This window comes from Ascaphus truei, chromosome 4 (assembly GCF_040206685.1).
Source record: "Ascaphus truei isolate aAscTru1 chromosome 4, aAscTru1.hap1, whole genome shotgun sequence".
In the NCBI taxonomy this organism is placed as follows: domain Eukaryota; kingdom Metazoa; phylum Chordata; class Amphibia; order Anura; family Ascaphidae; genus Ascaphus; species Ascaphus truei.
In genome coordinates, this window is record NC_134486.1 from 392478487 (window position 1) to 392493732 (window position 15246).

Below are 15246 nucleotides of genomic sequence, written 5' to 3' on the forward strand. Positions count from 1 at the left end.
TTTCACACCTGATACAGTGCTTTGTCAAAGAGTAAAAGACTCTCACTGACTAACGTCTGTTAAAAAGTCCACAACATCTCCGTCTCTCAGAAAATCTATACCTAATCAAAAACTCTGCTTGGTCATGGGGCACAGGTTCAGGTGTAATGGTAACCTACTACTCACAGCATACAGTATATTAACCACTTCACTATAATGTATACCTACAGTACATAATGGAATATAAAAGTGACAAAAATAAAGCAATTTGTGATATTAAAAATGTGAACTGTTAAAATATTGGGATTAAAAATCCTCTTAAAGTTGATGTATGACTTTCATTGTACTAACATTTTCATAAACTCAAAAATGTATCAGTGTGGATATATTATATTAGCTGTGTCTATATGTATGTCTATACTTTTTACGCACTCCGTCATGCATACAAATGAATGCAAAAAGGCAAGAAAACGAGTTCTGGTAACAATGTAGAACATATGTATACACCATTATATAATACAGGGATCTCTATTTGATGACATGAAGTTTGCTTGTTAACAATAGAATGACATATATTCAGTGATGTTTATCTGTAGTAACATTATTTGTCAATATTTCTGAGAACTTTGATGAAATAAACCAGCATATTTAAATATCAATATATTAATGTCCCTATGTTTTTATTACTATTAGTAATTGTATTCTATGTTGTTGTTATTGCTAAATTTAAACCTTATTGACTATAGACCCACATTCCTATATTTATTGTATTATAAACACTATGGGGCCTATGCTAGTAGCCTTCATAAAACGTCTCGCCGGGCTGTTACGCAGCCAGCTCTGTCAGTGTAGTTATCACAGGATTCAGAAAGACTCTCAAGACCTGCGATAGCAAAAGGACCAAAACTGGTGAGGAGCAGCGATGTAATATTCGCCTCTCTCAAAAGTTCTCTCCCGTGGATCTGCAGCGATGTGGGTGGACCAGCTGCATAGAGAGAGCCGTCTCTCCCTGTGTATATCTCGCCAGCGATCACAGGGTTTTAATAAAAAAAGGTAATACTAGTGTATGTGAGAAGAGGGTCTCCAGAGCAGAACCGCATTGATTTCATGTCCGGGGACCCCTCCTTCCCAAGATACAGGCCCTGTTATGTGGTGCCGGTATCTCCTATGCATTTAAATGTTCCATGTAATGTGACCAGGACATTTAAATGCATAGGAGATACCGGAACCCCAGCTCACATACACTAGTATTACATTATTTTTTTAAATTAAAACAGCTTCATTACCTTAGCGGTTAGCCTAAAGACCCACCCTTGGGGCTAATACCCCCTTCATCCACCCCCAATAATGAAAAATAATCACAACAACCCTACTACTCACCTCCTCTATCCCCAACAACCCCCCCAAGACATACAGTACAGTAATGGGCAACATTACTATTATCCAGATATGGATAATAGCTCATTTGCCCATTCTAAATCAAACATTAGCCATCCAGTATAAATAAAGTAAATACAACTTCTACTTACCCCTGCCATGATGAAGGGCGTCCTCGTCACCATACTCCAGGTCCATGTCCTCAGTTGGCAGCAAGAGTGCAATCAAAAATACAATCTAATGGCCCCTAACCCCTTAATCACCTTAGCGATTAATAACCGCTATAGTAATTAAGGGGTTAACCCACCCTTCCCTGCTGCCCACCTGGGAGGCCTAACAGCCCACCCAAGGGCCACTATACCTTGTTTATATACTTGTTTTTATTACGTTTATGGATTGGTTTGCGGTTTTATCTCTTGAATTGTTTTGTTGGTTAGGTTTTTATTTCATTGTATTCTAGTATGTTGGTATTACATCATTTTTATTCTTTTGCGGTTTTGGTGTTAGAATAATTTTATTGATGTGTAGTTGAGACTTTTTAGTTCTTTTATTCTTGTGGTGTATAGGTGCTTGTTTATTTCTTTAATTGTTGTGTATTGTTGTGCTTGATGATTTTTTCATAGGTTGGCCATTGACTGCTGTAGTGGCTTATCATGCCCATATTATATGGGTATGATATACCACTGTGCCAGTCAATGGGTAGAGGGTGGGGGTACATGTGCCTGGGTTGGTGGTTAGATCTCCACAGTGGGTAGCGGTGGAGGGTGGTTTAACTCCTTAATTACTATAGTGGTTATCAACCACTAAGGTGATTAAGGGGTTAGGGGCCTTTAGATTGTATTTTTTATTGTACTCTTGCTGCCAACAGAGGACATGGACCTGGAGTAGGTGATGAGGACGCCCTTCATCATGGCAGGGGTAAGCAGAAGTTGTATTTACATTATTTATGCTGGCTGGCTAATGTTTGATTTTGAATGGGCAAATTAGCTATTACCCATATCTGGATAATAGTAATTTTGCCCATTACTGTACTGTATGTCTTGGGGGGGTTGTTAGGGATAGAGGAGGTGAGTAGTATGATTGTTGTGTTTATTTTTCATTATTGGTGGTAGAGGGGGTGGATGAAGGGGTTATTAGCCCCAAGGGTGGGTCTTTAGGCTAACCACTAAGGTAATGAAGCTGTTTTAATTTAAAAAATAATAATACTGTGTATGAGAGCAGGGGTTCCGGTATCTCCTATGTATTTAAATGTCCTTGTCACGTGACACGGAACATTTAAGTGCATAGGATATACTGGCACCCCATAACGGGGCCTGTATCTCGGGAAGCAGGGGCTCCCCGGACCTGAAATCAATGCGGTTCTGCTCTGGAGACCCTCTGCTCATATACACTAGTATTACATTTTTTATTAAATCCCTGTGATCGCTGGCGAGATATACGCAGGGAGAGACGGCTCTCTCTATGCAGCTGGCCCGCCCACATAACTGCAGATCCACGGGAGAGAACTTTTGAGAGAGGTGAATATTACATCGCTGCTCCTCATCAGTTTTGATCATTTTGCTATTGCAGGTCTTCAGAGTCTTTCTGAATACTGTGATAACTAGAAAAAACAGAGAGAGGTAGAACCCCAAGGAGAGCACTCTACCAATGTGTAGCCAAAATGTATCAGAACCTAGTAAGGTGGGTGAGTAATGAATTAATTAAAACCAGAAACTTTAATTGAGTCTTAACTCTAAATATAAAATAATATGGGGAACACTATAGGTCAAGTAATATACTAATGATAGCCAGTGTACAGTGAATTAATATTAAAAATGAGCAAAGCAGACCACAATAAACTCTGTACTGTAAACCCAGAGTCTGGGATATGGCCGCACAATAACACTAGTGGTGTAGAGTAGGTCCAAAGGATGGTTATAGGTCAAAACAGGTAACGGTAAGTATCTAGTTTGTACTATGTCATATGGCATAAATCAGCATGTCGATATCAACGCTGACTGTAGCAGTATACAGGTATAGCTGATTACTTGTACAGGTTAGTGGTATTGTACCTTTATCAGTAACACAGCACACAGAGTCAGTTATCTGTGTAAATAATGCCAAAAGCCGTGCCTGTTGGTGGTGGCCTTGAGAAAGCAGTACGAGTGAAACGTACGGCACGTACGTCGGCAGGTTATGACGTCATCGCGTCAAAGGGGCAGGATATGCGCTGGCGGTCGGAGCGCCTCCTGCACCCAGTAGCTTCAGCTGCATGGCTGTGCTACCGATTGTATCAACTTAACTTTTAGCTATCACCAGACGCACCGAGGCTGATACTAGAGAGCTCCTGGCATGCTGCCAAAGGCGCCCAGCCCCCCACATAGGAGGTATGTCTGGTGTGTTATGAGCAAAGCATTGCGTGATTCCACTCCATGTTAACAGGCACTACTTGTGCACTGTTTTAGATTAATACTGATTCAGTCAATATATTCTCTGACACGTGTGTGAGTGTATGAATTTCGCGAATCTACCACAATCAATGTTAACAGGCACTACTTGTGCACTGTTTTAGATTAATACTGACACTGATATGGTGTGTATGTGTGTGTACAACACTCACGCACCGCACTAACACCAAGTGGCTTATACACATAGAGAACCACCATGAACAGGCACGGCTTTTGGCATTGTTTACACAGATAACTGACTCTGTGGGCTGTGTTACAGATATAGGCACAATACCACTAGCTTGTGTGTACAATACTCACGCACCATACTAACATCAGTGGTTTTTGTACATAGAGATCCACCACCAACAGGCATGGCTTTTGGCATTAACTACACAGATAAACTGACTCTGTGTGCTGTGTTACTGATATAGGTACAATACCACCAACCTGTACAAGTATCCAGCTATACCTGTGTACTGCTACGTGTATGTGTGTGTACAACACTCACGCACTGCACTAACACCAGGTGGCTTATACTTACAGAGAACCACCATAAACAGGCACGGCTTTTTGGCATTGTTTACACAGATAACTGACTCTGTGGGCTGTGCTAGCGATATAGGTACTGTAGCCAGGTCACCCTTTGCCCCCTGCGACCCCCTCGGGAGCCTCCGTGGGCACAAGCGATGCCGGGTACTGCCGGAGGCCAGCGGCAGACCCGACGGCCATCCCAAGGGTGGGGGCCGTTGCAGGGAGCGGTGCGCTGTCTCCGCGAGCAGGCCGGTTGCCGGGGACGTGATCGGGCCGTTGCTAAGGCCGCGGTCGCGTCTCTAAGGTCCCGGCGGCCGGCGAGGAGAGCGCCGCCATTACGCAACCACTCGCGCATGCGCAGTGATCGCGCGAGTGTAGGAGTAGGCCAACAGAGTCGCGCATGCGCAGTACAGCCGCCAGAGGCAGGGAAAGTCGCGCGAGGGCCAGAACAGAGTAGGGAAAGGTTGAGGAAGCCCCAGATAGCTCGCGCCTGCGCAGGAAAGGCGCGCATGCGGCCCCAATGCCAGGATAGGCTCTATGGGACTACAACTCCCATGGAGCATAGCGAGGGAGGCACCAGGTGCCTCATAGGAGCCAATAAGGCTGCAGGACTGCCCTGGAGGAAAGGATACATTTCGCGGGCTTGCACCACGCTAGTCAGTCAGCGGAGGGACCCTGTGAGGGAAGGAGGTAGGGTACAGGAGAGAGGTACTCCCCTGTATTAGGCCAGCACCCCCTTTGGTCCAGGATAGCTCAGCTCCCCAGTAAGGTGAGTGTTGCCAGGGGCAGCCCTCAGGTTAGGGACCCTGCCACTTACATTAGTGGGAGCTGAGAGAAGGAAGTCTGCAGTTAGAGAGTTGGAGTCAGGGAGCTGTTAGGGAAGTAGGGTGTAGGGAGCGAGTGCAGCTTCTGCCCCATATAGGTACCTACACTCCAGGTAGACCCCAACTCCCCCCTAGTTGGGTGGGTAACTGTTCAGAAGGTGATAGAGAGTTGGAGCTAGGGAGCTGTGAGGGAAGAAGGGTGCGGGGAGTGAGAGCAGCTCCTGCACCCCATAGGTACCCACACCCCATGTAGGCCCCAACCCCCCCCGCTAGTGTAGTGGGTTAAGTACTGAGGGAGGCCCAAGATAGGGACGCTGCCCTTAGTGTTGTTAGAGTGCTGCATTGTCAGGGTCACAGCGAGCAGTGCTGTGAGGTCTGATAGGCAGGCACCTTGTTGCGCAGCACGTTGGCTGCAGCCTCCAGTGAGTTACAGCTTGCTGCGGTAGGCGCTGGGACTAGTCAGAGAGTAGTGGGTCTGGAGAAGGGCTATAGCTGTTCTAGTCACCTTGAGGTAGCGCTAGGGGTAGGATGCCTGAAGGGATAGCCTGTTAACGAGGTCAGGAATTCTGGAGAGGATCTGCACTAGGCTAGCCAACAGTAGGTAGACGCCCAAGTACTGCATGGAAGAGTACTCTAGTCCATTCCAGATCACTTACCGAAGGGACTTGGGTAGTTGGGGGAGTGGGGCAGGTCATTACCCCTGCAGGCCCTAGGAGTTCCCCAAGCCACTACAGGTTGCTGTACTACAGGGACAGGCCCTAGGTTAGGGTTCCTGTCACGTTAGTACCATTTATATAGATAGGGACACAGCGGCTGCTGCTGTTCCTGTGGAAGCGGTTGGACCCACGTTGGGGTCCACAGAGACGATTCCAGAGTGGGACCGCCCTAGTGGTCCGCACGTGCAAGGAGTTCGGTTGGAGGATCAGACGGACTCATCACACGTCTGACCCTTTGAGAAGTTAGTTGCTGACCCGAGCACCGGAGTGCTCGGCAGGTATTATACCATCACATGTGCACCAACAGGCCTAGAGGTTCTTAGTGACTGCGCAGTCACCCATTGACTATCTCTGTAGGAGTACGGGACATTGGGTGGGGTTCTTGGGACACTGGGTGGGATCACCTAGTGTTTGGGAATCGTCCTGCGAGACGTCACTGTTAGTGTCTCACCGTGAGAGAGACACAGGTTATCATTATTATTCGTTAGTAAAGTCCTTAGTTATTATAATCACTGACTGTGTGTGTGGTTTCTAATTGGGTTCCTATGTAGGGTCATTCTACACGTCCATAGAATCCTACATAGGTGGAGGCGCTGTAAACGAAGATCTGTTCCAGAGGATTCACCCCAGGCTCTCATTAGCGGAGGCTCAGACCTCCTGTGAGCCTGCAGGTATACGCACCACACCGGTAACACCGCATGTTTTACTCACCCACACTATATATGAGATTGGGTGGGGTGGAATACCCGTTACAGTACAATACCACTAACTTGTGTGTACAATACTCACGCACCATACTAACATCAAGTGGCTTTTGTACATAGAGATCCACCACCAACAGGCACGGCTTTTGGCATTATTTACACAGATAACTGACTCTGTGTGCTGTGTTACTGAAAAAGGTACAATACCACTAACCTGTACAAGTAACCAGCTATACCTGTATACTGCTACAGTCAGCGTTGATATCGACATGCTGATTTATGCCATACGACATAGTACAAACTAGACACTTACCGTTACCTGTTTTGACCTATAACCATCCTTTGGACCTACTCTACACCACTAGTGTTATCGTGCGGCCATATCCCAGACTCTGGGTTTGCAGTACAGAGTTTATTGTGGTCTGCTTTGCTCATTTTTAATATTAATTCACTGTACACTGGCTATCATTAGTATATTACTTGACCTATAGTTTTCCCCATATTATTTTATATTTAGAGTTAAGACTCAATTAAAGTTTCTGGTTTTAATTAATTCATTACTCACCCACCTTACTAGGTTCTGATACATTTTGGCTACACATTGGTAGAGTGCTCTCCTTGGGGTTCTACCTCTCTCTGTTTTTTCTATTTGACATTACCCCTGATAGTAGCACCTCCACATAGCCACATCCAGCAAGCAGTAGCGAGGGTATTCCTTCCCCCTCCACTTCCCCTTTTCCCCTCCTTGTGTTTGGATTACTGTGATAACTACACTGACAAAACTGCCGGCGTAACAGGCCCAGCGAGACGTTTTATGAAGGCTACTAACATAGGCCCCATAGTTTGAGAGCGTGAGTGTGCGAAAGTGTGTGTGTGTAAGAGTGTGTTTGTTGGAGTGTAAGAGTGTGAGTGTATGTGTGTATTTATGTGTTTGTTTGCGAGAATGGGAGAGAGTGTGTGAGTGTGTGTATGTGAGTGTGAGTGAGAGTGTGTGCGTGTGTGCACGCGTGTGGGCAGATAAGAGTTCTGTTTGCTATATATTAAGTATAGAGGCACATGTATAACCAGTTGTGTATTCAGAATTGATTTGCCTCTCCTTTATGTTAAAATAAAATCAAGATTTCAATTATGTTTATTGTCTAATTAAGTTTATTTACCAAGTAAAAACAAAGGTTATTTTTAAGGCGACTACTGCCAGGCCAGTCAGCCAACACTAACATTATCTAACAAAGTCTTAAGAGCATGTCTCATAAATTCAGCTCAACAATATTTTGATGCAGACTTTGGCTTTAGGGTTACAATAAATGACATCATACAGAAAGTTTGTCTGTTGGAACCGACATATATATATACTGTAACTCCTTGGGGAACATTTTTGTTGCGTTCACATCAAGCTGAATTTATACTTTCCACCTTTCTGTTAATAGAAGGTAAGACATTTATGATTTATAGGAAGCATTTTAAAACATGTATAAAGTTGCACTGCTTTTTACATTGCATAACTTCATGGCAAAATAACGATTGGAATATTCAAATATATTTATTTTAGCAATGCTATGAATATTTTAGGGCAGGATTGTTTTACATTCGATTTAAGATTTTATTTTCCAACCTAACATACTTGTTGGTTATGGTACATTATTTAACAGTCATAAATTTGCGTACATTTTATTATCCAAATATAATTTTGAATTGAAGTATTTTATTACAGCTAGCAGCATTTTATTTAACTCGTATTATTTGCAATATTAGGTCTGAATTAAAGTCGGAGTACAAGCTTATGTTTAGTAAATTGATGGACAGGCTGATATGGATCTCATTCAATTCATACTCTGTTTAATTAGCAGATTTTACCAGGAAAGATGAATACTGTATGTATATAAATATATACTGCTTTATTTTCCCTGGAGCTTTATTCACTGAGGCTCACAATTGCTGTAGTCCTTTTTCCCCAGAAAAGCCCTGTGGAGAGGAAAATAAAGCATGCTACAATTGTAGGTTATCAATAATGGTTATGTTTTATTTTACCTTTTTTACTGCAACTCTATTGTACATGTATAATTTATGTATGTAATGCATAATTACACAGCAGGTGTGTGTGTTTTGAAATCTAAACACACACACATACGCACACAGCGAAAAATTAGGAAAATTTTTGATAATTAATTTACAATAATGGTGTATATCAGGGGTGCGCAAACTGCTGGGGGCGTAGTGTTTACAGAGGCCCTGCGCGCTTCCCGAAGGCATTTCAATTTAATGACGGAGGAGCGGCGAAAGACTATGTAAACTTCACTTACCTTTTCTGATGCGTGGCTATGGCAACACGGTGTCATAAGCTGCTGTGGGATCACATGATACAGCGTTGCCATGGAAACGTGGTCATGATATCAGAACGCCGGAGCCAAGGTAAGGAATGGGCGGGGGGGACACAATGATGGGGGTGGGGGAGAGCCAGCAGGGAAAAAAGATTGCGCACCCCTGGTGTATATATATATATTGCACTATTCTAAGTACCGTAACCTCAAAAGATAAAAAATAGGAGCCTTTGTGAGATGAAAAGAAAACAATGATGTACATTTTCCACGTTTGCAAACTGATGGTGCAGAATATTCTTGCAAGGAGTGAAGATGCAAATATTGGCAGATTCAAACAGATGTAGCACGAATCACTGTCCTCAGTGCACGAACAAGCAAAAGTCTGGGGTTAGAATCACGCTACTGAGGGGTCCCTGCTCCTGATTGGGACACCCCGCAGTGTTAAGACTAAGGTGCCGTGAGCACCGTGGTCCTATGACCTTGAGTGTCCATGGCACCCAAGACATTAATTCTTACTACATCTGTATATAGTGTCACAGTGTTTATTCCCTTTTTACATAATACTCTTCAGCGTAATTTTAGCATTTCTTCCATAGAAATGAAGACGTTTCTTATTCTTATATGGTTCGCTTCTTTGCTGCATCAATCTGTGGAACAGGTAGGCATTTATTATTAATAATATAGTTGTGTCACTTAGTCTGACTGTTGTACATAGCTAATTGATAACAATACATTTTAAAAAACATAAAGTACCATAACTAAAGACTGTGAAAATTGTCACGAATAATACGGAAAAATATAAAATGAAGACGCATGTGATATAATTAGGATGATTATTTTTTTTAGAAACATTTAGCTTAACTCCTACACTATCCATCCTAACCTGCCATTAACCAGCACTACAGATTTATTTTTTTAAAGAAGCAATTACATTTGAATTACTCTCTAACATAGTAATGAAAACCTAAATGGCACGGGTAGCAAACTCCAGTCCTGATGGGCAACCAAGAATTTAGGTTTTTAGGAAATTCCTCCTATCATTGAAACCTCTTCTGTTGGTGGCCCTTGAGGACTTGTTTTTTCCATCCCTGCTATATGGTGTTAAAGATGTACAGAACTTTCCAAAATGCATTCTCAAACAAATTAAAAAAAAAAAAATGAATAGACTCCTGAAGGACAATTTCACAGAATATTTACGGGGTAAAAGTTTCTACAAAATCACATATGTTTTTCATCAGATCACAGTTTTGCCAATGAATTGCATCTCAGTCACAATTCGCAACTGATTGGCCAAACATTTTCTCTTCTCCATCAAAACCCATATTTCAGACTCTGCAGGAGAGTTAGTATCATACTGTAGTTGAAAAGATTGCCACATTTTCACCATACTTTGACTGGACCGATTCACAACTTTTTTGTGAATTAAAGAAGGGAAAAATGTTGCATTGTTTGCAAACTCGGTCAAAAACGAGTCATCTAGTGATAGTACTAAAAAAAACATTTACTATAGATGTGCAAACTTTTTGCAATAGTTTGCGAAGTCTGTTAAATTTCCACTGTTTTGTGAAAAAAGTGTGAAAAAAATGGCAACGTTTGCAAAACAAATTACCATTGTGATATGACCACAACCGCAGGTTACATTAGTTATGTAGATGAAAAACAAAATATATGCACTGAGTAAACTACACCCATTAACAGATGCCACTTGCTATTGTCTATAACCCAAGTTGGGGAGTGCTAGGGACCCATATTATCTTTTGGGGATGTAGGAAAAAATAACCTCCAAATAGAGAGATTGTTGATCCATAATGTGTGATGTGTAAATTAATAAACTCAAAATACAAATGATACAGATATATTCACACTGTGTGACTGAAATGACATTTACCACTGAAAAATAGTTGTACCCAATCGTAATGGAAAAATTTAAAATAAACTTATAGTTTAAGCATTAATAAAGTTTTCTGGTCTGCCGATGTGCTGTTTGTAAAGGAAATCAGTAGTTGCAGCCCCAAGAAACAGTAAAAACACTCCTGTCCAGCGAAAATACCTCAAAATAAATAACCGGGTACAACATAGCATAAAATCATTTTATGTATCCCCAAATCGGCTTAGAAAGCAAGCAGTTATTTCTATACCATTTTTATTCCAATTGTGAGTGCATTCCTTTATTTGTTTTCTAACATTGAACATCAAGGAAGGTATTTTTTTGGGGGACACACTAGTTACTGTATGTGACCTAGTTTTAAAATTGCAATTAGCAACATATGTGGCAAAAAAATGTTGCACCCTTTTTTAACAAAACACACCTCACACATATAGTGCAAATCAATCCATTTGCATTAGAAATGTTTTGTGATCATCCAATGCTGAAACAGTACAGTACATCCAAATGTCAACTCTTTTTCTGACTCCGAACATGTTATTCGAGAACACAGGGCACCAAGCACCAATAAAAAGAATTGCTGTGCTTGCGGATTTAATTTTTATCGCCTAATTTATCAGTGGATTATCAATTAAAACAGTTAATGCATAAAATAACTTACCCCTATTTATTTAATTTATTTATTTATAAAATGTTTTACCAGGAATTGATACATTGAGAGTTACCTCTCGTTTTCAAGTATGTCCTGGGCACAGAGTTATGATGACAGATACTGTACATGGTTACAAATACATAGTTACAGGGTTATAAATTATATGTGTTACAGAAACCAGGGGATGGTAATAAATTCCATATATAGGGCTCCCAGGATACTGAACAGTTTCTATCCTGTTTAGGCTGGAAGTGCAGCCTCATAATACGTGCACTCCATCCCACAGTTTGGCAAGTGCTGGAACTGAGGGATGAGGGATCCAGACCAGAGTTTGTCTGCTGCCTGATTTCTATCACCTGTCATGCTAATTAGAAATCAGGTATTTAAGACTGATTTCCTGGTTCCTCTTCCCTCTCCCCAAGAGCCTGGAGGCAGGAAGGCTGCTGGAAGCAGAGAGGGGGAAAGCCTCTCCCCAAACAGGTTAAATCATTCTGCTCTTTTTTTGTCTAAAACTGCAAACTTCCTTATTTTGTTGTTGGAAGTGGAAAAGCCACTTCAACCCTGAGTCAGGGAAAACCTAATTAAGTTATTGCCCAGGTGAGCAGGATTTTGTTTCACTTGTGTTTCTGTTGTTTGCACTGTGGCAGTCTCAGTGCCTGAGACTGAATAAACCAGGCATAGCCTGATTAAAGGAACAGCACATCACGCTCGTCATTTAACCTACCCAAAAAGACTGTGTTCTAACAGTCCCAGACAGACGGCGGAGCCCAGGAGTAAGCCGTTTGTCACATATGCAAGACATTGCATGCACATTAAGAGATAATAAGTTATAGGCGTAGGTAACAGTTATGACCATGGTAAAATGTGACAGCTTTAGTTTTGAAAGAACTTAGACTGGTGGCGGCTGTGAGAGTCTCCGGTAGATTGTTCCAGTTGTGTGGTGCACGCTAATAAAGGAGGAGCTGCCAGATACCTTGTTCGACCTTGGGACCATGAACTGTATTTTGGAATCAGATCTCAGATGATAAGTGCTGCATGTGGTAGCTGTCAGTAGCTTGTTAGATAGACATGGTTATGCCTCTGTGCCAATCAATTGGTTTAAGGGCAATTTGTTTTAAATTGAAATTTAATGTGTTTTGAATTTGGTGCTTGTTTTTTTATTTACAGCATGCATATTGACTGCAATAGTGGCAACCCATATCAAAAAAAATCCTATAAACAAATTGATTGACATAGTGGCACACCCATGCCAAAAGGGCACGTGTGTACCACTATGCCAATCAATTGGTTTTTCGGCATTTTTTTAAATTAAATTGAATGTGGTGCTTGTTTTTTATTTGCAGCAGGCAAATTGACTGCCATTGTTGCACCCCATAGGGCATGGGTGTGCCACTGTGCCAATCAATGGGTAAAGGTGGGGTAGTTGCCCCAGAGAGGGTGGTTAGGCATCCTGTGTGGGTAGCAGGAGGGGGGTTAATCCCTTAATTATGATAGTGGTCAATAACCGCTAATGTGAATAATGGGTTAGTGGCCAGTAGATTTGGGGTTTGTGCCCACTGAAGAAGAGGAAGACGAGGACAGCCTTCATACTTGCAAGGGTAAGTAGAACTTTAATTTACTATATGCTGGCTGTTTAATGTTTTGGTTATGTTTTATTTTTTTTAATGGGCAAATGAGCTATTATAAAACATACAGAACACCTACAAGCTCAAATTGAACCCCCAAAATACCCACAACATATATATAAGCATATAAGTTTCACAGAGGAGTGCTACTGAGCATGGCAATTTATATTTAAAACCAGAGACATAACATAAAACACAGACAAAGCTCAGTGCACATCCAGAAAAACTTATATACGGTACAGTGCCTAAATATACATGTATAAATAACTAATAAATAAAATGGTCTTTTAGTTTAACATTTTGGCCAAATTGTTGTAAGCCCTTGAGCCAAACTTCACGGCAGACCACGTTCAAGGGTCCCTACACTAATATAAATTCTTAATAACCTGTGCATTGCCAGGAAGAATGATTTATAATAAATCTGTCAATATAAGTTGCAAAAGTTCTAAGTCTGATTGAAGCTTTTATTAACCTGTACATTACCAGGAAAAGCACTCTGTAATAGATTTGTCACAATCACACTGCATGCAGGCAAGTTCCCCTGATAGTGGGAGATGCCATGGAGTGAGCTTTGAACGTGGTCTGCCGTGAAGTTTGGCTCAAGGGCTTACAACAATTTGGCCAAAATGTTAAACTAAAAGACCATTTTATTTATTAGTTATTTATACATGTATATTTAGGCACTGTACCGTATATAAGTTTTTCTGGATGTGCACTGAGCTTTGTCTGTGTTTTATGTTATGTCTCTGGTTTCAAATGAGCTATTATCCAGATATGGATAATAGGGATTTTGTCCACTACTGTACTGTATGTGCTGGGGGACGGGGGCAGGAGGGTGGGGGAGGCGGTTGTTCATTGTATTGTTTTTGTATTGTAATGTTTATTGGGGCAGAGGTGGGTGAAGGGGGTAGTTGCCCCAGGGCGGGTGGTTAGGTCTCGTGTGAGCAGTGGGATGGGTTAGCCCTTTCATTACTGTAGTGGGTACTCCTGTAACCTTCCCAGTAGGGCTTACAACCCACCCTGGGGCAACTACTTCCTTCACTCACCCCCTCTTCCACCAATAAACCAGGTATTCTTGCTTAACCCCTTCATTTCCTTAATGGTTAGCCGCTTAGGTAATGAAGCTGTTTTTATTTTAATAATACAGTATTGTAGCAGGGTGTCTTTGGAGCTGAATCGCATTGATGTCAGGTCCAGGGAACCCCTGCTTCCCGAATTACAGGACCCGTTATAGGGTTCCTGTATCCCTCTGGTTTGTTTAAATCCCCCGGTTACGTGGGCGGTGACACGGGAGAATTTAAACATGGCCGCCGGAATATCCCTCCGGAGATCCCTGCTACAATACTATATAAATTTAAAGCCCCACGATTGCCTGTTAGACGCGTGCAGGGAGAGTGACTGATTCAGTCTATCCCTTACTTCACGTCTCTTACAGACAGGTGAAACCCGGAAGAATTCACACAGGACCCTCGCTGTGTTAAGCCGATGGTCCATTACAGCCTGTTGTGGACCATCTCACTGAGTTTTCTACAAACTGGCCGTGCTTTTTTACAATGATGGGTAGAGAAAAGGCTGCTACATCTGTAAGAATAGCCAAACCAAGCTAGATTAGGGGATACAAAAATAGTATTAAACTGAAGAACAGATTAATGAGAACATGTTTTATAGTATAGTGGTGCTTAGTAAACATGGGCCTTTGTCTTTTTGCACACTGACTTTTTGTTAAGCATGTGAATTAAAACAAAAATAATAAAAAAATTATAAAGTTAAGAAAAGTTCTTCAAGTATACACTAAGAAAGAGATGTTTGTGAAATCTAACCAAAAGTTATGATAATGCAAAAACTGATATGCACCAACATATGGTTAAGGACTTTATTCCACATTACTCAGTCTCAGGTAGACCCCAAGCAATATTATGTACAATACTCATTGCATACACTGCAGTACTTAAAGATCAAGTCTGAACACAGACAAACAAATGGTGACCCTAGGCTAAATAAAATAAGCTTTTATCTTTTTTCAGTTTGATGATGGCTCCAGTGAATCAGAGGCCACCAAGAAAGAAATAATTGACGTACATAATGATTTCAGAAGGAATGTGCAGCCACCAGCTTCTAACATGCTTAAATTGGTAAGACCATATCCTTGTGGATAGGTTAGCACTAAGCATTCATGTTTTCGTTCATCGATGCCTTGGAAAACAGC

The 15246-nt window shown here is 41.8% G+C and overlaps 1 protein-coding gene across 1 annotated transcript in view; it reads left to right on the top strand.

Annotated features, from left to right (window-relative positions):
• Positions 1 to 7799: 7799 nt before the first annotated feature.
• LOC142493885 (cysteine-rich venom protein-like) overlaps positions 7800 to 15246 on the top strand; it is a 49674-nt gene continuing 42227 nt past the window's right edge. Inside the window, exons 1-3 of the mRNA XM_075598581.1 lie at positions 7800 to 7990; positions 9475 to 9536; positions 15065 to 15172. Of these exons, the coding sequence (XP_075454696.1) occupies positions 9477 to 9536; positions 15065 to 15172 (168 nt within the window). The 5' untranslated portion in view covers positions 7800 to 7990; positions 9475 to 9476. The remainder of the gene's footprint in view (positions 7991 to 9474; positions 9537 to 15064; positions 15173 to 15246) is intronic.